Genomic DNA, 24870 nt, shown 5'->3' on the forward strand with positions numbered 1-24870 from the left:
ATGCTAGCATAAAGACAATGAGAGCATTCATCTTTCCCAATGTGTTGCCTTTGCCTTTGGAATCACAGACTTTGCTCTGCCCAGAAATTTCCTACATGAACTCATTGTATTTCACCTTCTGCCTATGTATGATTTGCCTTTAGCTTTTCAAAGCTCCAGCATTTCTCTCAAGGTAAGATGGAGAAAAGGAATTCCCCCTCCTAGTTTGATCATTTTCTTTCCATATTCCACTCTACCAAGCAACTGCCTCACTTCTTTTTTGCCTTTTAAAAGTAAAATTTCCACTGAAAGTCCAGTTGAAATTGCGTCTCTCTGATTCACTGCTATGCCCTTATGTTGTAGGCTTATGATATATGCCTCTGCTTTAAAGAGAAGTTTTCCTGGCCCAAGAACCTTTCATTTTGCTCCTTCCTCCTGGGACCACTGTGAATATTGTATCCATTGAAGATGGAACCTTTCTCCTTAGAGTGTTCAATTATCTTTTAATGGGAAGTAGAAAAAAGATGACATAGTGGAGCCTGGCTGCTGGTGTCTATGCTCAACTGACACTTAATAGCTGTGGGATCTTAGCATATTGCCTAGCCTGACTGGGGTTCAATTCTTTTATCAGTAAATGGGAGCTAATAACATCACCTATGGCTCTTGTGAAGACTTCTGAGTCAATCAATAGTGGGTTTATCATGGCACCTGGCACATAGTAGGTTTTTGAGCATTATTATCTCTGCCTCCCAACTCAGCCTGCTTCATGTCTTCAGTTGCTCAATGATGGTTCCCAGGAAAACGTTGAAGGAACAGGGCATCAGAGTGTTGACTACATCTCTGGCTTCCATCACTGTAGAAGAGCCAGTTCTCTGAAGCAAGGGAAGAACTTTTTTCAAACACTGGTGAAACACCCCTTGTGAGACACAAGTCAGAGCAGAAACCTGTAGCTGGAGATGCGTCTCCACAGTAGTGTTTGGAGTGAAGAAGACCCTGGATTTAAGGTCCAGCATAAGGAGCAAGGATTGGGGCACCAACGATGCAAGGCAAAGAAAGAAAGAAAAAGAAGCAGGGATCTCTGTGTGGCTCCATTTCCCAAAAGCCCAGTCTCAAGTTTCCTTGGCCTGATTCCCATTCTTGACTTTGGCTCCTGTAGCTGCCTGCTCTGTACTCATTTCTTAAAAGTGGGTATCTGAGGAAGTTAATTCAGGAGACTATCCCTTTTGCTTTGCTGCTATGTTTGGTGGCAGTGGTGGTAGCGGTGGCTATGCGTGTGTGTGTGTGTGTGTGTGTGTGTGTGTGTGCATGTGCACACTCTTGTGCATATACACACATGTGCCTGTGTGTGGAGATAAGAAACCAGTCTTGAGTTTCATTCCTCATGCCATTCACCATGTTTCTTGAGATAGTGTTCGGTACGTGGCCTGGTACTAACCATTAGACTAGGCTTTCTGTCCAGTGATCCCCACATATCTGCTTATCTCTACCTCTCCATTGGGATTTAATGTATACACCACCACATCTAGCCATTTCACATGGATCCTGGGGATCAGACTCAGCTCCAAATGCTTACATGGAAGTCATTTTACCAGCTGAGCTGTCTCCCTAATTCCTAAAGTTAATCTAGTTCCAAGACTGGGGGGCCTCTAATGAAGAGCCACCATCAGGGCCACTAAAGCCCTCAGTAGGCAGAAGTTCCTGCCCACAAGCTAGTTGGAGTGTCTAGGAAGGAACATCCTGTTATGGCCAGTAGTTGTTTCCCAAACTCTTGGGGAAAAATGTTTTTCTAACTCTCGATGAAGCAATGGTTCAAGCAACACTTTTTTAGCCCAGTGTCCTGGAAAAGGAAGTGACAAATAGCTCCAAGAATATTTTGTAAACCCTTTTCACCCCTCTCCTGCTCCTAATACAATTAACTAACTATAAGGAAAATCTATTTATATTTCCTTCAAGTGCCCTGCTTGTCTGTTGTAATGCTGCCCTCTGCTGTCACCATAGAGTAAAGGAACCATTTACAACAGTAAATGAATGAATTTAGAATTTACTTATCTGAAAGACTTTGGAGAGCTAGGCAGAGGCTCTCTCTAGTCAGGAAAAGACCATCTACTCCCAACCCACTGCCCAGGGCCTGTCTCATTACCTACCTACTTTCATATGCTCCTTCTGGGCTACCTGAAGTGGAGCCTTGCTTAGGAAAATGAATATTCTGCCCTAACATGATGCCTGGAACTGTACTAGATTTGGCAAACCTCACCCCCACCTGAGTTCTGCTCCCAACACTGTGGGAAAACATTTCCTCCTCAGGTTAAGCTACCTAGGACAGTTGAACACTCGACCTCAGCCACACACTGACTCAAGGTCACTCGCATACATCCCTTTGCTCCCGACGCTGTTCCAGCTCCTGGTTGCTCAGCAAGTAGTCATCAATGAATGTGAAGATTTCCTCCGGGGTGACAGGTTCCATGTAGCGTTCCCGGTCAATACCTTGCTTGTCAATTAACACCATGTTGAAGTAGGAACGAGTGAGACGTTGGAATTGCCTAGATAGAGCAACCCAGAGAGATGTGAGACCTTGGCCCAAGTTCTGAAAGACTGCGCTATACTACCCTCTGCTCTTTTATAGCTCCACCCTTTCCTGTGGCCCTCCCACACTTAGATCCCTTTGGCTTATTTTCTGCTCAGTTCCTAGTCTTTGTAACCTTAGACATCTAGCTTTCCTTCCTCACCCTAGCCTGGTATATCTGTAGCATGTTTTTCACTTTAAGCAAGGCTATTACCTACTGTGTGCAGGCTGCATGGAGCAACCCCAGGAGGCTCGGATTGCAGACACTATGACTTGTATGCACATCATACGAAACAACCACAAGGTTGATAAGCAAATCCTGCTTAACTTGTCCACCTGTAGCTTCAAGTCTGCTGTCTCCTTCCTGGGAGTGTTTCCTAGTCTCTTTAACTGACTGCAATCATTCTGTCCCCATTGAAACTGAACCCTAGAGGTAGGTATTGTTTCTCAAACAGAGAACACTGATGGCTTTATTGGACCTGAGCATAATTGGGGAACTGTAAGGCTGATAATGGATAGATAATGAGAAAAATCAACTTCTACCACCTGCTACCTCTAACCTTCTCTTTCATGAGGGACAGATAGATACGATTCAGATTTCAGTGACCAAAGATGCCTTTCTCTCCTTTGGAGACTGAAGGTAAACAGAGGAGCTTGTAGGCAATGATCAGAAGCTTCCTAGTGATTCATGTCTGGAGTGGAATCCTTTGTGTCTCTCTCAGTCACAGTTCTTCAAAGTCACCTGAGGTGCTTTCATGAAAGCCCAGAGATGTACTTTGTGGGAGAGCCTGGTTATGCGTATTTTAAGCCTCCATTTAATTGCCATGTTCCATTAGAGCTGAGAATCACTCTCCTGACATAGTGCAGCTATGAGTTCAAATGCTCCCCCGCTCCCACTAGCTAGTATCCTGTATCAGGTTCTTGCCCATCCCTTCCCTGCAGCCTCCCACCCTGCACCTGAGCTCCTCAATGATGCTGGCTGATAGTTGTTGCTCCCGGATGCGCCCCACTTCCTGAGGTGGCTGCCCCACCAGCTCAATAATGGTCACATGCCGGAGGTCCAGGCCACAGGTGGATTGCTGGGAGGTAGAAAGAACATTAAATAGAATAGCCTCTTGCATTTAAATTCTTAGGCTGCTTGGCTGTCTCCCTTCTGGGACCACATAAGGCAACATGGGAAAGGAAGGGTTTCTGCAACCACCACACAATCTTACAATCAAGTTATCACATGTTATGAGGTCTGTACAACCTCTTCCCTGTCATTCCTGAAGTACTTGTTACACTGAAGTGTTTTCTTTAGCCTATTTAAGTGTCTGAACCTGATTGTGCAACGTGGAGTAGAAAAGAGAAACATAATTTGTGACAGTCTGATCTTTTTATCAGTCACCTACCTTCCTACCTATCTCTCCCACTCACCAGTGAAAATCACTATGCAACTCCCCTGATTTCCTTTATGATATCACAGCACTTTTGTACTGATAGTGTTTGACAGCACAGACCCAGAACTAGACAGCTTGAGTTCAGGTGTAGTTCTACCTCTCACAAGCTAGTGTTCTTAGGTGTGTGGCTGCTTTCAGATCCCTCACCTCTTCAGTTGGGGATTAAAATCATGCCTACATCATAGGGGTTGGTGGGAGAACTAGTAGTGTATGTAGTATAGTAGCATACCTGTCATTACCTGGTACTTATCCAGCACTTATTATACTAGTGAAATTCCTTGAAAACACATATGTAGTTTATTAATATTTACATTTGATCATAGCCATTTTACAAGTCTCTCCACATTCTTTTTCCAGACTACACCCAGTTCCTTGTAATATACACCCACCATTGCAGTAGACTTACTGTGTTTTCCACAAAATGAACATGTTTTAAAATGTGACCAGTGTATCTAATGATAGATCAAATCAAATACTGCCCACAAAAGGTAGGAATGCATAGGTTTTGTGCTGCATAGAGAAAACATTTTGCTAGTCTACCTTGGGGGAGTAGGTCTCACCTGCAACATTGAGATCTGCATTTTGTAGTATCGATTGGAGGGATCAGGAGCTGAGACTATGAGGAGTCGCTGTTTCTCATAGAACTGGTCCAGGAGGCCAGCAGCTGAGTTGACATTGACATTAATCTTCATACCTAGGGCAAAAGCAGATGGTCAGTCAGAACATGCCCTTTTTCACCCTGCAAGGCATTCTGGTCTTTTACATCCTTGCTCTCCCCTGTGGTGAATTCCAGAAGGAAACTTGAATATTTTGTACCCTTTTTCTTGGGGTATAATTATTCTCTGGGAGAGTGTTGGCCCTTAAATAAACCTATACTAGAACCCCCATTTTCATATCACACACAGAGATATTAGACCTCTGGAAGCAGTCCTTCCAAAATGCCCCTGAGCCACAGGCCTGTTCACCAATTTCCTAGTTTCACTCACGAGTACAGATAGGTGGTGATCCTGACCACTGTCGACTTGACTGGCAGACTCGGGATGGGGTGCCATGGCGTTCATAACCACCATCACAGTGGTATTCACAGGTGGCACCATAATTGTCCCCCGCAGAGGTGCAGGTGAGGTAGCCATGCTGTGGTGGCTTCAGAATTGGACAGCGTCTCACTGCCAGGGAGAAGATCAAGTTAGGGGTTGTGGTATCTGTTACAGTCAGGAAAGGCTAAAGGGTCAACTCCAGACTTTCTAGAGCAAGAGACTTGAGATTATCTGAATGTTTTTTTCTGTATTTCCAGTAGCTAGGGAGGGGGGTACAATTTCCTTCCTTAAGAAATTAAATATGAAATTCAAAAACAGGTTCCTAGTCTTTAGAAACACACACAAACACAGACATAGACACCTACAGACAGACACACACACACATGTATAGTCATGAGGTGACTCTAAATGTGTAAAAGAAAATGTTGTCATCTATATTTGTAGACTTTTATAGATACCCAGTGTAAAGGTCTCTGTGGAGCCCAAGAGGGCCCAAACTCACTGTCTTTCTGCCCTAGCTTCCTAAGTACTGATATGGGTATGTGCCACCATGTTTGGTCAGACTTAATTTTAATAGCATATACATCAGATGAGTCTGTGATAGAGACAATGATTAAACCAATTATTGTGTTGTGATTGAAAATATTTATGAAAACAACAATGAATATGGGAAAATTGCTTATGTTTTAATGAAAAGTGGAAGTGGAGAGGGTGATCTTAAATTATGATATATACATATGCATATATGTATATAAATTATGATATATACATATACATATATGGAAGATACTAAAATGTTATCAACAATGAGCCCTGGGAGATGGACTAATAAATTATTCTGTTTATGTATTGCTTTAATTTTAATTTTGAAACAGTACCCTGCTATGTAGTTCAGGCTGATTTTGAACTTGCTATCTTCCTATTGCTGCCTCATGTTCTGGGATTACAGGCATGTGCTACTATACCTGGCTATTTCTTTATTTTAAAATGTCTAATTGTGATCATGAATTATTTTAATGATGAGAAAGACAAAGGGAAACAATGTGACAAGAATCAAAGGGGAAAACACCAGACAACAAACATTATCATTTCAGCAGATGTGAGTGTGTGTATTAAATTTGATGAATTTTTAGGGCCAAGAAAAGAAATGGATATAGACTAACTGCAAATTTTATCTAGATTTAGAAGAATTATAGAGTCTTATTGAAGAGTCAAGGTTTCTGCAACAATTTTATGCCCATGTAATATGGATTTTCTTAATAAGTCTGTTTGATGAAGTTGGCCTTTCCCCTTTGCACCTCTCAATATAAACAAGAGGAGGGGGTTGTTGTGGGTTTATGAAGGTCAGGGCAGAACAGGAATGTTGAACTGTGTGTCCAGTGAAGAGCTTTGTCTGACCTTGTACTTTTACAATGAATTTGCAGCTGGCCCGGTTGTAGGCCCGATCATAGGCAGTGTAACGAATCACATGTTCTCCTTCAGGGAAGTGAGAACCAGGCTCTGGGCCCCGAAGTGTCACCCTGCATGAGACAGGATGAAGGAGTCACTGAGTTTCTGAGGGAAAGATGGTTAGAATTGAGATCTGAGGCACATCATCACTTTAGGCACAGCCTGTATTGTTTGACTGTGAATACCCCAGGGGACTGAGAGAAAGTGCTGGGGACACTAGAGGCATGCATGACTCAAGTTCACCTGGTGATGGTACCATCAGCAGAATCTTTCACCACCGGTGGGTCCCAGTATACTCGAGCAGTTAGTTTCTCTGGCTCTGCCATCTTCTCACGTGAGTGAGGACAACGGATCTTGGGTGGATCTATGTCTGCCAAGGTCAAAGATCAAGTGTGGATTTATAGATCCCCTACCTTCCCTAGTGGAAGCAATATTACACACCACTGGTACGCAAAAGAACAAAAGTTCGCCTTTATCTGGGAAAGAGGAGAAAGGAATCTGGTTCTGTAGGCAATAATGCTATGCCCATTATGTATTCTCATACACTGTATATGAATTCTATGATCAGAATTCCACATCTTCTGTGAGCATAATGCCAGGTCCCTTTTTGCACTAGAGTAACTGGAGCTACCAGCATTTACCTACACATACAGGCTCGCCTCCACTCCATCGTCCATCTTCCATGCAGATACGGCTGCGATCACCTTCTAGGTGGTAGCCACTGGAACAGCTATAGTCACAGCGAGAATCAAGCAGCACCCCGTTTGTGCAGGTATAGGTGCCACTAGTGATGAATGGCAGTGCATGGCATCTCATCTCTAAGAGAGAACCAAATAGTAAGTTCAGCACCCTGTGGAACTATCTGGAGGTAATGTATGAGCATCTATCATAGGGGGATCAGTGTCATATTCTACCTAAATAGGACAATTTAAGGAAAGCATCGGCAATGGTTAACTTTTGTTTCTTATTCTGTAGATGCTGTATCTTCTTCAGACACTGTATGTATGCCCTAAAGCATGTTCAAGTTTCCTTAGCTGTACACACAGTTCAGCCAAAGGTTCTTTTACAGTCAGTCAGCTGGCTTTCTGTACATGTGAATCAGGCCACTGTCTAGAAGGCATAGTGATATTTAATAAAGGAATGTGTTAGCATAGAATAGTTGTGAGCCTCTCATTGCTCTTGTTTAGGACACCTGATACTTGAGAGAAGTAAGCCATGTACATTTCTTTATCTTGTCTAAGTTATAATCTTGTATAAGTTTGAATGTTCAAACTTTTTAGAAAAATTTCTTCATAGGCTCTGTTCCTTTTTGCTTCTTGACTAAATGAAGCTTGCTTTACAGTTTTCCTATATTTGTTATGTAAAAATCATATTAAAAAATGACCTCCTTGAAATCAGTACCAGAAATCATAAAAATTGGTCTCCTTGGATGAATTCATTTAACTTAGTATTATATGACAGTGAAAACAATAGCTTCCACCACAAGGAAGGTCAAAGCTGAATACAGGACTCAACTGCAATAACCACCTCATTCTAGGCACCTGGAAATGGGTATATTTCTATGCTTTTGACTAGTTTTATATTTCTAATTAATAGCCTTAAATCTTTTTTGTCAGTACAATTCAAATTCATTTGGGAAATAATGGAGTTTAAGTCCTAAAGCAACTTACTTATCATCACCTGAAGAGTTGTAATGACTTATTTCTGTCCACCCCCTTCTCCTCTCCTTCACAGATATTTCTCACCAGGTTTATTTATCTCCAAATGCCCAGCACATTTACATCCAGCGTGCATGTGCACACATTTAAGTTTCTATTTCATTAGCCTATTAGCAACCCAAGGGTATTTGAGTTGCTGAGTGAGCTCTTGAAATAGCCGGTGTAAGGCCCTGTAAACGTGGATGTCCTTCAAATTATTTGCTGACCACATATGGAAGACAAATATCTGCTGTCAAAGGGCTGAAGAGTTTGAATAAGAGGTATGGGAGATGAAAAGAGATAGGATTTGGGTTGTGTGTATTTGTAACCCCATATTATGGCATTGGGGAGTCTTCCTACTTTAAGAAGAAAATGAAGACTAGCAGATGTCTCATTAACTTTACTGGCAAGACCTTCTGAGACTGTAGGGTAGGAAGGATGACACTTGACCACAAGTGAGAAAGAGTCTGGAATACATCCTTGGAAGCTCCAAGAGATGGCCCAGGCCTACATCACTTTCTCGGGGCCAAGATTGGTCTTCCTACACACATTTCTGGGTTCTATGAGTCATAGTGGCTGGCTGTGACTTAAATACCCATATTACTTGGACAGTAATAACATACAGAGAAAAATAAACTACAATGTCAGGAAGAGAAAAAGCTCTGTTGGAGGCCTATGGAAAATTCCCAACTTGCACTGAGTAAAACTTCCAGGTATATACCTTCCATGGCCAGCAGGCTGCACTCTCCTCATACACACATCAGGATATGCTCACACACAACTTACGCCTGCAGTAGGCAGTTCCAGACCAACGCCGGCTTGGCAAGCATTGCACCGACCTCCGTCCAATCAGTCGAAAGCCCCGGTCACAGGAGAGCTCACAACGTGTGCCTAGGCTGCTGTGATAATTTCCTCCCCTTGGTGAGTAGCATGTGGCTTCTCCATCCTGGATATTCAATGTATAACACCATCGGGGGACTGCAGTAGCAGAGGAAAAGTAAGCTAGAAGTACAGTAATCAACCTTACAGAGAGAACAATAGGCAACTGAGTAAAGCTAGGAGCAGAAGAGGTGGGCCTCCTTAGGGACAAGCATACCAATTGGTTGTCTAGTGCTTCAGTCAATCAAGAAAACATACATACAAATAACATTTTATGAACTCATTAGGCTTGTACACATATATTCCTAAATATAAATATTTCTAAAAGAACACAAGTTTATCTTCATCTAGGAGAGAGGGGGGAAAAGCCTTGCTCTATAGGCAATAATGCTATGTCCAATGTGTAAGGAAGGCCTTCTGTAATTAGAATTCCATATCTGTAAGCATAAAGTCAGGTCAGTTTTTGCAACAGAGTAACTGTAGCTACCAACATTTAATTATATATATATATATATATATATATGTATGTATGTATATATATTATACATATATATATCTGTGTATATATGTATATGTTACATTTAATATATATATGATACATATATTCAAATGCATACATGTATGCAATGTATGCAATAAAAATTGATGGGAAAAGAGGCCATGAATTCAAAGGAGAGTCAGGAGGGTTATGTGGAAAGGGAAGAGAGAAATGTTGTAATTAAAATATAACCTCAAAAATAAATAAAAACAATAACAGCAATGACAAAAGCGTGGTAGTATCAAAAGAGAAGACACAGAACTCAGTGAAACAGAATGGATATCCAGAAACAGGCTTAAGCAGGTCAGCATGATTTTAGACACAGGTACAAAAACAATTCTATGGAGAAAAAACAGCTTTGCAAAACAAATGGTACTGGAGAAATTGGAATTATATGTGTGAAAATGAGGCAGGAGAAGAAAAAATAGAACTTAAGTCTCATAACTTATACCAAAAATTTAATAAAAATGGAGGTTAGATTTGCATTGAAAACAAAGCACAAAACATATGGAAAATTGTAAAATCTCTGGGATTCAAAGATAAGCAAAGACGTCTTAGACATGACACCAAAAACAAATCATTAAAGAAGATCAACAAACTGGACCTTTTCAAAAGTATCACATTCACAACAAAAGACTAGTGAATTGGGATAGAGATTGTAGAAAGAATTTTTAAAAGTGAACAGTAAAAATGGAAATACTGCAAAGAATCCAGTTAGAATCTAGACAAAAGGCACGAGATAAAAAGTATCTATGAATGATTAATGAACATGAAAAATGTTCTTCACCATTATTCTCTAAATAAATGCAAATTAAAACCTCAGGGCAATATCAATATATCCCCTAGATATCTAATGTATGAAATGACTACACCAAGTGCTGAAGAAGATAGAAAGAAACAAGAACTTTTCCACATTGTATTGACATACTGTAAAATACTAGTTTATAGCAGAGCAATAGCCATCCTACTTTCTGTGTAAAGAAAGGATGGCTTACCATTTGACCCTGCAACTTCACTTCCTTGTTTACTCAAGAGAAATGAGAACCTGGGTTCACACATAACCTTATACACTACTGCTTAAAGTACCTCTATTCATAATTCTCAAAAATTGGTTCTACGTATGAATAGTGGAATTAATGAGTTTGTCTCTGTATAAGAATGAAGTGCTGATACATGTGACAACACAGATGAAGTTTAAGTGTGTTTTGGGAAGCTAGAGAAACAGGAATTCATTATATGACAAAAATAAAAAGACATATATAGGTAATACTATAGGCATAGAGTACTTGTCAGTCATTGCCAGGTATTAAAGGTAAAAAGATAGAGGAGAGCTACAAAATGGCAGCATGGGACAAGTTTCTGAGGTGATAAAACTTCTTCCCTTTTTGGTGGTAGTTATCTTAGTCTATATATTTGTCAAAACTCATAGAACTGTACACCAGAAAGTGCATTCTGCTGTATGCAAGGTTAAAACAACTTAAAAAAAAAACATGGAAAATGTAGACTAGAAAAAAACAGGAACATGACATCAAAGCAGATCACTGAGGACTGAAAAACTAATCCCAGTTCAGTGCTGAGAATACAACTTTACAGGGTGGTTATATCATAAAGACACCTTACTGGTGTCAAAATAAATGCTTCTTCCATTGATTCCATTGTTTATTTTTTGAGACTATAGCGTCTGCTATTTAGTCCATGCTGGCCTTAAATTCATGATTCCCTGCCTTAATTTCCTGATTGATGGGATTACAGGTCTGTACCACTATTCCTTGTTCTATATGGTTCAGATTTTAGAGGAACACAAGGAAACAACTGGATGGTGGCCTGCACAGGGTTGCACACACAGCATGACACAGATTTGTTTGCCTACCATTTGGAAGGCAAAAGTACCATATAAATTTATTTGGTTTTCAAATCTCAGGGACAAAGAAAGATAGGGGCAACTTTTACCAAAAGCACATTACATCAGGAGGTCAAGGAACAATGAAAGGCTAGAGCCTCTGTTTGCATGCAATGGGAGAGTGAAGACAAATGACAGAGAGAAAACTATTCTTCAACCAGGACCATGCTTGGGGCTTCTAGTTTTAGTTGAAGTCGGTGGCAGTGGCAGTGGCAGGTGTCTCCAGTGCTATCTGGAGACACCATCTCCAAATTACATAATGTTTGTTAAGTGCTAGATTTGCAGAGCAGCTGATTACAAAGCCACAACACTTATCACAAAGATGTAAACATGGGGGATCAGGACCTGAAAAGCAACTCTGTTCTATTTGTCTCCCATATTCTGTCAAGGATAACACACACCAGATTGAAACTGATAGAGGAAAGAAGAATGAGAGAAATACAAATCTCAAAATCAATGTAAAGAGAGTGGAAAGAGCCCAGCTACTGTAAAGAAGTTCAAGCTTGCTGGCCTTGTCTCAGAAAGACAAATATCACATACTTTTTTTGTGATTCCTACACTTTATACATTCAACACACACACACACACACACACACAATATATATATATATATATATATATATATATATATATGTCTCTAAATTTTTTTCTTTTAAATTGCTAGCCCAGAAGAATTGTGACATAAGGCAGAATGTTGGGAGACAGGAAAGGGGCAAAACCACAAATTCAGCTTTTAAATAAGGGAGACGGTAGTCTCTAGGAAGTGTAGCCTGGTAACACTGATGGAATCGATAGCACAGTGTTCTAGATTATTTCAAGGTGAGGCTTATAAGCCAGCAGGACCTCTCAAGAGCAAGTAATTCCAGATTGACTTCATTTCCTTTTTGGGTAGGGCCACCAGACTGGTAGAACAGGGATGGTGATAGATACGTTATGTGGAAGTCAGTGAGGCATGGCAGACAATGCCTTTCATGCCAGGGATGTGAATGAGATGAAGAAATACAGGAGAGGTGACAATACAGTTAAAGAGAGTCATAAGTGGTTGAACAACTATACAGAACGACTGCCAGTGGGAACTGGAAATAAGAATATGGTTAAATAATGCATCCTATAATATCTGCTGGGAAATGTAATAATAGTCCTGTGTTTAGGCATCACTCTTCCCTTTTTGTGCCCATCTCATATAGCTCTCCTAATAACTCCATGAGTTCCACAGTCTTTATCCCTATTTTTTTAGATGACTTTCCCAGGGTTACTTGGGAAGTAAGGGTCAGGGCCATGATGGAACCTAAGTTTGTCTATTATAAAACTTGTCTTTCTAAGTACAAAAATCTGTTACCGCCACTACCATTTTGAAGTGTCCACTGATCTTTTATAGATGAAATCTATCCACTTGTTCATGACTCTCAAAGTGTAAATAGCTACACAGTAAAATATTTCCTCTCAGTCTTTCTCATATGCCTAAGCTACGTATAACAGCTTACAGGTAGAATGCAAAACCTTGTATAACTTTTTACTTTTCTTTGCTCTTTTCCCACATACAGTAGCAGATTGTGTACACTGTTCCCACTAGCACTTTATATTTTGTGTTTCTTAGGATCAAACCCAGGACCTTATGCATGCTGGGCAAGTGCTCTATCACTGACCTAAAGGCCCAGCTCTAACCACTATTTTTGAAGTGAATAATATATTTTAGAGATCTTTGCATATCACAATATAACAAGCATGTAGTTTATGCAAATGGAGTAACATTTATAGAACACTTAATATTATGAGTGACCCATAATAACATCTTGGCCAGAGTTAAGAAACAACTGGAAGGGCTCTCTCTCTCTCTCTCTCTCTCTCTCTCTCTCTCCCTCTTCTCTCTCTCTCTCACTCCATCTTCTCTCTCTCTCTCTCACTCCCTCTTCTCTCTCTCTCTCTCTCTCTCTCTCTCTCTCTCTCTCTCTCTCTCTCTCCCTCCCCTCCTCAGGCACACAAGGATGAGAAAGATTGACAAGGAAATGTCCATCTTTAAGGTAAACTTGAGATAATCTAGGAAGTGATTAGTTTCCTCAGGGTTGAGACAAGCTGTGAGGCAGCTGCTTAGCATGTTATCTTTTCTCCATATCTTTAAAAAGTTACATTTTTTAATGAAAGGGATGTAATAAGTATGGCTTTGTAGTCAGACAGACCTAGGTTTAAATATCTCTTCTACCTCATTAATTTATGTCACCCTGAGCTGAGTTTTCTGTAAAATGGGAGATAATAAAGCAGCCCCATGTGGCTGTGGTGACAATCAAATGAAAACCCACACATGCCTGGTTGTGGTGTGCATGCCTTTAGTTCGAGTACTCTTGAAGCAGAGACAGGCGGATCTCTGTGAGTTCGAGGACAGGCTGGTCTACAGAACTAGTTCCAGGATATCTAGGGCTGTTAAGACAGAGAAACGCTGACTCTAAAACAAAACAAAACAAAACAAAACAAAACAAAAAACAGCAAAAACTAAAACATCACACATGAAATACCCACTTCCAGGAATGATTTTGTTCAAATCAGTGTCTGGGTTGCAGCCACTGTCTCACGTGTCTTCAAGCACCAATACACTGGTGTCTGTTTCCAGTACTTCCCCTCGGTGATATTGCCTCTAAGTTGCAGGAAGTTTTGAAATGGTACAGTTGCAGAGAAAATGATTACAAGGCACAAAAAGGATTACAAAGAAGGCCAGACCCTCAGGTTGTACTTTTCCTGGCCACTCCTCTGCATGCTTCATTGATAGCCTTAGTTTGTTTTAGGCCTGGAGACTAAGTTCCAAAGAGAGCTACTGGACAGTAGACACCAAGGCAAATGCTAATGTGTGACATATAAGTTTCTAAAGGGCCTTTGATAACTAAAAAAAAAAGTGAGGCAGGTAAGTAGTAATAATGAGGATGCCAGACCCTTCAGAAGTAGCTCTGGTATTGGATGTCTGCCTTGGTGGTAGAACACTTGTCTAGCATGCACGAGGCCCTACTTTAACTCACAACACCACATAAAGAAGTACCTTTTGAATTTGATTATTTTTAGTACCAGATTCTTCTAATTTTGGTTCCCAGAAGGTAACAGTCAGCACCCACTTTTCATATGCTTCAGTGGGAGTGATATACATGGTTTCCTTTGTTAAGTAATGAAGGCCAGATGGTTTTGGCAAACAAACAAATAAACTAAACATTAATTTCAGAAGATACTTAAATAATCAGGACCAGCAAGATGGCTGAGTGGGTAAATATACTTGCAAACAAGCCTGACAACCTGTGTTTGCTGCCTAGGTTCTACAAGCTAGAAGGAGAAAACCAACTCTCTGTCAAATGGTCCTCTGACTTCCACATATGATGGGAGATGTCATTCTGGTATATGTTTCTCATACTGGTTAATAATAAAGCACTGTTGGCCAATAGGAAAGGAAGATAGGAGGGACTAGGAGACAAGGAGGAAATAGGAAGGAGTTGGGAGGAGCCAAGATGGAGAGTCAGGAGAGAGCAGTATGTGGCAGCTGGCTCCCGGTAAGAAGAACACGTGGACATACATAGATTAACACAAATGGGTTAATAACTAAGGCAGAGCTAGCCGATAAGAAACTAGTACCTGGCCAACAGTATAATATCAAATACAGAGTCTCTGTGTATTATTTGGGGCTGGCGCGGCGGCAGGACAATACCAGGCGGCGGGCGGAAAAACCGTACGCGTTACAGTGGCACACTTCCTCCAAATAAACGAATAAATGTAATAAGAAAAATGAATGAATAGGTGAGGGAAAATTCAGTGTGTATTAAACCAATTTGTGGGGAAAAAAACATAGTAACCACCCTAGCTAAAGCACGGATTTCATGTGGAGAAATGGTGTAAAAGTTGCCAGACTGAGACCTAAGGTTAGATTTTGATTTAAAATGGGTTTACTAGATCACTACATTGGGGGAATGCAGAAACTTGAGCCAGGAAATCTGATTAAGAAATAACAGCCTTTTCATATATATATATATATATATATATATATATATATATATATATATATAATAACGATTCCAATCCCATGTATTAAAGAAATAATAGGTCTTGGAGGATGACTAGTGATAAATTATGAGGAAAGGGGGCTATTAAATGTGATGGGGATTGTTGGAAGTGACACTGAGGTATTTTGAAGTCTGAGTCAGTAAGGGTAGTATTGGTAGTATTATCAGAAGGTAGGACAGTCAGGTTGCAGTAGAACTTTTTTCAGATAAGAAAAAAGAATTGCTTTTTAGACATCTCGAAATGGGTGTGTCTAGAAGTGTTAGAGATGCAGTCCAGGAGCTCTGGAGCTAAGTCGACGCTGTCCAAAATTCAGATGCTTGCACTCTTTTTTCCATGGTCACTACCAGAGACCCAGATTCCTATCTTGGCTTCAACTGTGATCAGAATAAGAAGTTCTCATCATATCCAAGGAAGGGGAACCAATAAGAAAAGGATGTGTTTGCTCACTGCTGTTTGCGAGACTGAGGAGACTGAAGTTCAAGGTCATATGATTTGGTGTTCAAGGGAGAACTGCCATTTTTAAGATGTGTTGTGCCAGCTATATATCCGTGGGTGGATGGGAAACTGGCTGCAGGGAATTTAGACTCAGAGGTAGTGCTTGTGCACCATTAACAGTTAAAAAAAGGAAGACAATAAAGGGATAGCCAGAAAGGAGCATAGAAGAACCCCAAACTTGGATCGTTTCTCTACTGGAGCTGCTTTCTCAAAGGCAGACATTTACCTCCTCAGTAACTGAAATACTTGCTATCATTTGATCTCTTTGCGATGTTTGACATAGTTGATTCCATATCTTTTCCATATTTCTAATTTTTCATCTGTAGCATTTGTAATATTCTTGATAGGCAGTCTTCTTCCACAATGTCTGCTAACTTTCTCACTCTCATTTGATGTATCTTTTTCTCCTACTCATATATAACAATGTCTTCTAAGGCATTGACCTTTGCTCTCCCTTTCTTCAGAGAACCCTTTCATTTAAGTTGGGTACTCACAAAACTTCCTCTTTTTCTTTCAACTATCTACCCAGGAACTTTCCAAATTAGTCTCTCTCTCTCTCTCTCTCTCTCTCTCTCTCTCTCTCTCTGTCTGTCTGTCTGTCTCTCTCTCTCTCTTTCTCTGTGTGTGTGTATGTACATCCACATGAGTACATATTCACACATGTAGTTGTGTCTGTGTGTCCTTATCCTTTGTAGTGCCAGGGATTGGATTCAGGTTGTCAGCAGGCTTTTTTTTTTTTTTTTTTTTTTTACCAGTTGAGCCATCTGACAGGCTCCTAGCTTACTTTTTTTTTTTTTTTAAACTTTGTCTTTCTGAAAGGGTTTTAAGAGTCCTCCTTGGTATTCAGATTGGTTTCTTTCAGACATTAATTTCTTGACCCCTTAGCACATCAAATCTGCACCCAGTCTTACCATTTCCTTTGAAACATCTCTGGAAGACATCCCTTTATTGTGATGCTGGGAATCAAACACGGGAAAGCCTTCTATACTCCATGCATTCACTGTACTATTGAGTTACATCTCTAGTCCGTCTGGGGCTCATCCTTACTCTACATTTATTTGCTTCCAGACTCAAATGTTTCCACCTAACATTACTGTAACTGACTCCTGGAAACTCTCCATAACTCACACTTTACTTCTTTCATCTGAAACAGAATAACCTAGTTAGTGTTCTGAAATACCTTTTACAGTGTCACTGACCCGTGAAAAACCTTATGACCACTCTGTAGAGCATAACAGCTAAACTCTTATGTGTGTCCAGGAAAGTATGGACAAAGAGAGTCATAAATTGAAGTCATATTTGACATCATCTGAATTGACTTGCTATCCAATAAAGGAATTACTATTCAGCATTCTTTCTGACTCTCCTTAGAAGGACCCCTAGGTCACTGGGCCTCTGCTAGTTCACTCTTTATATTCAACTCTATTCTCTACTACTCCACCCATATTCCATCCCTTAAAGTTAGTGCAATTTCTTCTTAGTTCCTTAGTGTACTGATTTTGGTTTTACCTTAATATAGTTGGCCATCTGCTTTGGCAAATGTCTACCTATCACCTTTCCCCATTCACAACAGTCTATCCTGAATGTCATCTTTCATGCATCACCTCTTTCCTGATTCATCTTAAAAGTCTACCACACAGTTTCACATTTATTTACTTTGCATGTATTAAATTTATTCTTACTTTACACCCAACAGAATGCAAGCTGGTTGAGAGGGAAAGAGTCTTGTAGTAGTCCTTGTATTCCCCACAGGCCTACCCTGCACAGGAATAGGCACAGAGCAGATACTCAGCCCATGCTAATGAGTCATAATAGGTGAGCAACTTTCAGGCCAGAGAGGTAAAACCACATAGCAAGTCAGTGACCAAGTTTGTAATTAGAAAGCATAGCATGACTGCTGGGTGTGGAGATGCACACCTGTAATCCCAGCACTGAAGAGGCTGAGGCAGAAGGATCTTGAGTTTAAAGCTATCCAGGGATACACAGTTAGACCCTGTCTCAAGAAAGAAATGAACAAAACAAGAGGAATTTGGCTCAGTGCTAGAGTGTATGCCTAAAAACCAAACCAAAAGACTAAGAAAAACAAGATGAAAACAACAACAAAGAAAACCCTAGTTCTTGGTGAGTCTCTGAGCTGCAATTTGAATACACAGGAACTAAGCATTGATGAGGATATTTGTGGGAAGGTTCAGATCTTAGTTCAGAAAAGATCCTTCCCGAGCTTGAGAAACAATGAGAATTACCTTGGTAGTCTGGGGTGCGGGCAGCTGGGACCTCTCCTGCATATACTTCATTGTAGCTTTCATCTGGAGAGTAACCTGAGCCTAGAATGAAGAACAAAACATAAAAGGGTATTATTTTCTCACACAAGTGCTTCCCAGTACCCTAACCCCTGTCTTTTTTCTAAGGACCCAGCACTTCATTATAGGGCTGCCAAGTGATTTGTAAAACTGCAGAACTATTGTGAGTAAGGTTGGTATACAGAAAGCAACCTCAGAGGGGTGAGGTGTGGTGGGGTGTCTGGTTGCATGAGAAGACTTTCAAAATAAACCTACCAATCTAGACTATAAATGGCCCATTCCCTTGATGCAACTCACCAGTCTTGGTGAGACACTGATTGCCAGGCTCTGGGGATGGAATGTTGTCCCAGATCTGAGGAAATATTAGTGCCTGAGTGTCTTCTCCGGTGACAGACATGTACACAGTGTTCAGAGGGAAACAATATTTCAGGCTCTCTCACGAGCCTACAGGGTATGTTAAGCACCTGATTGTTAATTGCTGTTGTGGCATGCCAAGGCCGAGATGGATGGCTTAAAGGGCAAATGGAAATGAGAATTCTTTCATAAGCACTTTATTCTTTTTTGGAGTAAAAAGAGAACTCACAGTAAGTTTTCTCTCTCTCTCTCTCAGTGCTCTTGATTAAACCTAGGACCTCACACACGTAGTGCCCCCTCTCCCAAGGCAGAGTCCTTGGGATAATTTCCCCTTTTTCCGGTCACAAGCAGCTTTAGCAGTGAGCTGCTGAACTAGAAAACATCCATAGTCTATCTACTTCCATCCAGTTAAGTGGCACAGTTCCTGGTGGTGGCAGGTCTGCGGCTGTCAGGGAGACTAAACAGTGTGTTCCACCAGACGCAGGAAATCGGTCATGAATATGAACTAATTGGAAAACAATTTTGTTCTTTCCATAGCAAAGTTTCTGGAAGGCCTTCTCTAATGCCCCTGAGCTCTAATGCATGTTCAGGAACAGAGCAGCCAGCCGTGTTGGAGTCTCATGACAATTCTCCATTTCCAGGAGAGGGTGTGTTTCTAGGACTGGGCTGGGTTTTAGAGCTGAAGCCCTTTGACCTATGTAAACACAGAGTACAAAAGCTTGTGGCCTTTTCTTGGGCAGAGCCTCCTGAACTAAAGGGTGGAGCAAAGGGCAAGATGATGAAGCTCATTGACTCCCTAGGGCCCAGGCTGGGACTCTCTCTCTCTCTCTCTCTCTCTCTCTCTCTCTCTCTCTCTCTCTCTCTCTCTCTCTTTCTCTCTCTCTCTCTCTCTCTCTCTCTCTCTCTCTCTCTGTGTGTGTGTGTGTGTGTGTGAGTGAGTCCAACTTAGTAAACATGGAGATGAATCAAATTGCAAGTTTGTCTTATGAAATCTTGTCCTCACTGGTTTGCTCTCATTCCAGAGGAAAGGGTTCACTTTTTCTCTTTGGTTTGGCTTTTGTCATGTTTCAGTTTGTCTGACTTTCCTTTATTTCTCCATGGTTCCTCTCTTCTTCTTTCCAACATGGGAGGTTTGTTTGTGCAGCATAGACTCCTGTTTCAGTTTAGTGGTAGCTTCAATTCCTCATGGTTCCTGTAAACAGGAGGCCAGATGTGCTTGGTTCGCTAAAGTATTAGGTCTCCCCATTCTTAACGCAGAGCTAGCTTGTGAAGAAATGCTCATCAGCGAACAGCTGTTCACCAGAAGAGAAAGCAGGGTGTCATAGGCCTATGTCTGGATAAAGTAATGGCCATGACAACTTAGCTCTTACAATGTAGAGCATATGGTAGCTCATTATGTTGCTATAACATCTCAACTGGGTACACACCGTTAATGACCTCCTATGTATAAGACACAGAGGCTGACTCAGATAGTACATTGCAGAGTAGATCTCGCAGCCCAGGTCTGTTTGAACCTTATGGGCTAGTCCCAGATACTAAAATTCAAATGGTGATAGAGGAGGTGTTTTGACTATGTCCAGAAGGGATAATGAACCAAAATCTGTCTTGCAATCTAGAATTTTTATTGTGGCAGTGGGGTGGGGTGGGGAAGACCATAGACCACTATGCATTTTATGCCATTCCAGAATTACAGGGGATGTGGGAGAACTGAGGGGAAGACTCAATCACATAATTATAGTCTTCACCAGCATGTAGAGGTAGCTAAGCTAGTGCTAGGTTTCCTTTGTACCAGGAATGGGCTTGGGCTAGTTAACCGCTTAAACTTTCCTATGTCTCCTAGTTGCCTACTTTTGCATATTTTATGCACATGTTGGGATACTGAAGTGGGCTATAAGAGTGAAATTATACAGAAGGACACGGCCTCTGTATCATTCCATTTGCTTGAACATTTCTCATTTCCTTTCCATCAGTCAGTGTTTCCTCTCTGTGTCTGGTCTGTTACTGGATTCCTTCAAATTCCACAGCCAAGTGGGACCCTCTAAGTCCAGCCTTTCATGAATATATGGGTGGAAAGATATCTCATAATTGAAGATGATGTTAAGAGCCACATTAATGCCTGCCCTTGATGACAAATACAGTGTGACTTCCTGAAATATACGGATACTGCAGTACACATTTTTAACCACTCAACCTCATGTATATTTTCTAATATTTTCCACTCTCTGTTGATTATTCCTGGATGCATTTTCTCACTCACCCGTAGTCCATACTTGGCTGATTTCTTTGTGCCATTCCCATTTCAGAACAAAGCCAAGCAAGAGAACAAAACAGTTTTTGGGGGATATAGGCAATGCTCAACACACATTTGTTGAATGAGTGAATAAATGAATATATGGGCAAATGGACACAAACACAGTGTTTGAGCCCACATTGAAATGAATGATTCAATCTTCAAGTATCTATTATCATGCAGCCTTCTAAGAAGGCTTATAGGGCTGCCAGATACCTTAGCCTCATGGGTTCCTGGGATGCAGTATTGATTGTGGGGTTTGGTGTAGAAGTGGGGAGTGTCTGATTTGCAAACAGCCCTCTGAGAACCTCACATGAAGTTAAGTATGTTTAATGCCTTGTCTGAAAAACTCTAATATCTCACTCTTTAATGAGTTTTGTACAGGTGTTCAAAATTGAGGGTTGAACCATCAGATCTCTACTCCCTTAGTTCTGTGGTCTTTTGAGTAGATCTTGGTCTTCTATACTTGAATTGAAGCCAGAGGGTGTTTGGGGAGAACAGCTGCATATTTTTCTCCCAAAGACTTGGGGCTCTTTTAACCCCAAACAGTGAATACTCTGCCAAGGGCTTGATTTGAATTTCTTCAGCTGAATGTCAGCCCTTGTGCTTTACCCCCTACAAAGCCAGGTTAAGCCAAAGAGGGGAAGAAGCTTGCATACTTGTTTGAAAGCTGGATGCAGCTGTTCCAGACAAACAGAGCTGCTGCCAAAGGCCTCTACTGGGAGCTAGGGGTATGTGGAAAATTTTAGCTGCAATTGTGGTGGCTGTGATGGTTGCAGTTTGTTATTTCCTCATCTCTGGAAATTTTCCTAGCCTCATTGGTTGGGACTGTCTCATTCCCCTGCTCTCTCCAGCCCTTCTGAGGGCAGACACTGCAGGCCACAGAATATTCTTAGCGCTATGAAATGCCACTGGAACCTAGTCAAAAACCTCTGTATGGTGGTTCAGTATCCTTTCCTTACCCCTCCTCCTCCCCAGACCACTCTTGTTGGCTCACTATGTCTCCCAGGGGCGCAGAATGAAATACTCAGGACTCCAGAAAGCAACATTCTTTCTGAAATAAGAAACAAACCCAAAGAGACTGGGGGATTCCTAATTAAGAAAATGTGGTCTGTACTGCCATTGACTGTGTCAACAAAAAAGGCTGTACAAAGAAAAATGGCTGTCCAAATCCTACATATAAACTGGAAGGAAGAAAGAAAAAAGAGGGGGTAGTGGTCTGGTGGATTCCTGTTCCCTCTTAGTAGACTGCCTCTCTCCCTTATTTTTTTTTTCCAAAAGAGATACACAATCTGAGTCCTGTTTTGTAGTCTTATCAAGGATATTTGACTCAGGAAAGAGGTAATATTAATAAATCTTTAGTTTTTTAAAAACATCTTGGAAGTTTTCAGTGGGCCGTGGGTAGAGTTCAGTGGTAGCGAACTTGCTTAGCATTTGTGAGACTCTACGTGCAGCCCCCTGCATAGAAAACAAAACCTATAACCAAGCAACCAAACACACAGCCAAACCTGAAAACCCCATTGTTGTCAGGAAGTTAACTGAAAAGAGCAACTGAAGAAAAGAAAACAGGAAGCATAGCCTCAAAGGCCACACTGTCTCACTCATTCACTTTTGTGTTCGCACAGCCTGTTGTCAAGTAGCTCTTGCCAGGGTGTCTCATGGGCCTTGATCGGTAGCTCTTTCTTAGATTTGGTCATCTCTATTGCCACCTAACACTTTTTCTCTGGGTCTAAGTTAGGGATGTCTCATATCAGTCTCATCCTTGCCTCTTCTATGTTTTGGTGTAGTTCTTTGATCACCCTAGAAGGAATGGTCAATAGCTCCCAGAACTTACCTGCGTACCATGTTGGTGTCACTGCTGGTATTAGGAAGAGCAGCAGTGAGAGAACACCTCTTTGACTCAGTTGACCAGCCATCCTTAACAGGGAAGCTTCAGGAGGCAAGAATAGGGCTATGTGGCCAGACGTACCAGGGTAAGGGAAAATGACTTTCAGAACTGAGTCAGCTATGAGCTCCCCAAAGTGAGAAGATGTAGATATATGGGATCTGTTAGGAAAGAAATTTTAACATTAATCAATTCCAGTTGTATAATTTGCCTCATAAACCTTTCTTACTTCATAGGATGATAAGACTTACCTAGATTTATGGTCCCCTTCCTTCAAGCAGGAAGAGAAGAGCATTAAGTAACTAATCTTCAACTTCCTCTGGTGCTATCCAGTGTGAATATTGTATGGTTCAAGTCACAGGGAGGGACACTGAAGTTCTAAGACTAGGGAAATGCTAACATAAAGTCACACATAACTAGGAGGGGATCTGGAAATCCAAAGGCTGCTAGTTAGGGATTTTTCCCTCTCAGGGTTTCTTAACCACAAATCTGGAGAAGCATTAACATATATGGTCTAAGACCTTGAGCTCTAGAGTGAGGCAGGCCTGTCACCAATTAGCAAATGAGGCAACTTCTCTTAGCCTTGGTCTCATCACATATAAAACAAGAACAATAGTACCTACCTCATGGAATATATTATCGTCTGCTACAGCTAGAAACAATCAGTGTATTTTCCCATTAGTATTACTCGTTTCATATTGAACAAAACAGGGTGTTTCCTTTCTCTCTCCTCCAGGCAGTAACTATGATTCTGCTCTCTTCTTAGCTTTGGGTTTTGAGGCTTAGTGACAGTCACTTCTGGCTTTCAAGTCCAGCCTACCCCTCTAGTTTTGCCGTGCTAAACTGGCAGGATGGCAGAGAGGGTGAAGAAGACCTGATGAGGCCCACAATGAGAGTATGACCAAGCTTCTATTGCTATCTAGTTTTCCTTTCTGGGGAAATCTTCCCACTAATGAGATGAGATGAGAGAATTCTGTGGTGCTACTGGACACATATTCCCCAAGCAGCAGCACTAACCCTTGCTGCCCATCAATAAAAACTGGTCACTGGACCTCTCAACAAGCATCCATTCATCCACATGCTTCCCATGCAATACTACACTCAGAGAAGGAGTCAGTCTCAGAAATGTAGAAACAAAAACCAATGGCAGGTTCTGGGCAGGGTCCTTAAAGGGCCATCTGATAAAGGCAAAAATTCATTTTCCAAGTCATTACTCCTTGGCTTTAGATCTGTGGTGCTTATGAACTAGGAGAGAGGGAAAAGCAAGAGTAAGGGGTGGAGGTAAAGAGTGAGGAAAGCTTGATAAGGTTTCTATCAAGAAAAGAAAATCTAGAGGAGAGAAAGGAAATAGATGGATTAAAGCACCAAGTGTGAACAGAAAAAGAGTTAAAAAAAGAGCCAGGGTAATGAGCTAATCACCGACCTTTCTCCCATATCCAGCCCCAAACCAGTTCCTTTGCAGTGGGACAAAGGTTTTCTTGTGTCAGCCCCCAGACTCTTAGAGCCTATGACCTTTCTCCTGCCCACCTCCTGCCCAGTCTCAGACTGAAAAATTTGACTCACCGGAGGGAGCCATCCTTCTGCTGGAAGCTGAGAAGAGAGCAGGAACATGCATCTGCAGCCAGCACAAATGAAAACAGCATATGATCCAATTTCATTTAAAAAAGTTTCATTCCCCGTCCACCTCCAGCCATACCATCTAAGTCCCTGGTCTTTTGACCTCTTCACAGCTGTGAAACGGGGCAGGGCAGTGTGAGGGATGAAGTGCAGTACTTACTTGTTTTTTATTTTATTTTTTGTGGTCTCATTCTCTCTCCTCTTTCTCCTTGCTCTCTGCTCCTCTCATCAGTCTGGGGGAAAAAAAAAACCTTCTACTTTAACATTCCTAGAACCAGTGGCTCCTGGTCTGTCAGGGCCGCTGGGATTCTAGTAACACTGCCCAGATGTTGGGCTGTTTGCATCTGCCAAAAGTTGTCTTAAAGCTATATTATCCCCAAAGCTATAGTTGTTACTCCTCAAAAAAAATTTGGGGG

At 41.3% G+C, this 24870-nt stretch overlaps 1 protein-coding gene across 1 annotated transcript; it reads right to left on the bottom strand.

Annotated features, from left to right (window-relative positions):
• Positions 1–2004: 2004 nt before the first annotated feature.
• Positions 2005–24870, bottom strand: Srpx2 (sushi repeat containing protein X-linked 2). The gene is made up of 12 exons (XM_051178826.1): positions 24615–24870; positions 24401–24452; positions 22787–22998; positions 18252–18332; positions 8951–9142; positions 7109–7285; positions 6711–6837; positions 6417–6538; positions 4968–5147; positions 4542–4675; positions 3500–3621; positions 2005–2519 (listed from the first exon to the last, which is right to left on the bottom strand). The coding sequence occupies exons 3-12, from the start codon at positions 22866–22868 to the stop codon at positions 2339–2341; spliced, it is 1398 nt and encodes a 465-aa protein (XP_051034783.1). The 5' UTR covers positions 22869–22998; positions 24401–24452; positions 24615–24870; the 3' UTR covers positions 2005–2338.

The sequence above is a fragment of the Phodopus roborovskii genome, unplaced genomic scaffold (genome assembly GCF_943737965.1).
Source record: "Phodopus roborovskii unplaced genomic scaffold, PHOROB, whole genome shotgun sequence".
NCBI classification, from domain to species: domain Eukaryota; kingdom Metazoa; phylum Chordata; class Mammalia; order Rodentia; family Cricetidae; genus Phodopus; species Phodopus roborovskii.

What these genes read in the sequence shown, in the direction of transcription:
- Srpx2 (XM_051178826.1), bottom strand. Translation starts at nt 22,868, where the DNA reads ATGGCTGGTCAACTGAGTCAAAGAGGTGTTCTCTCACTGCTGCTCTTC. An exon ending in AGGCGAGCCTGTATGTGTAG is followed by an intron (nt 6,838 to 7,108) that starts GTAAATGCTGGT and finishes TGACCTTGGCAG; the next exon opens with ACATAGATCCACCCAAGATC. An exon ending in TGCAGATCTCAATGTTGCAG is followed by an intron (nt 3,622 to 4,541) that starts GTGAGACCTACT and finishes TCTACCTCCCAG; the next exon opens with CAATCCACCTGTGGCCTGGA.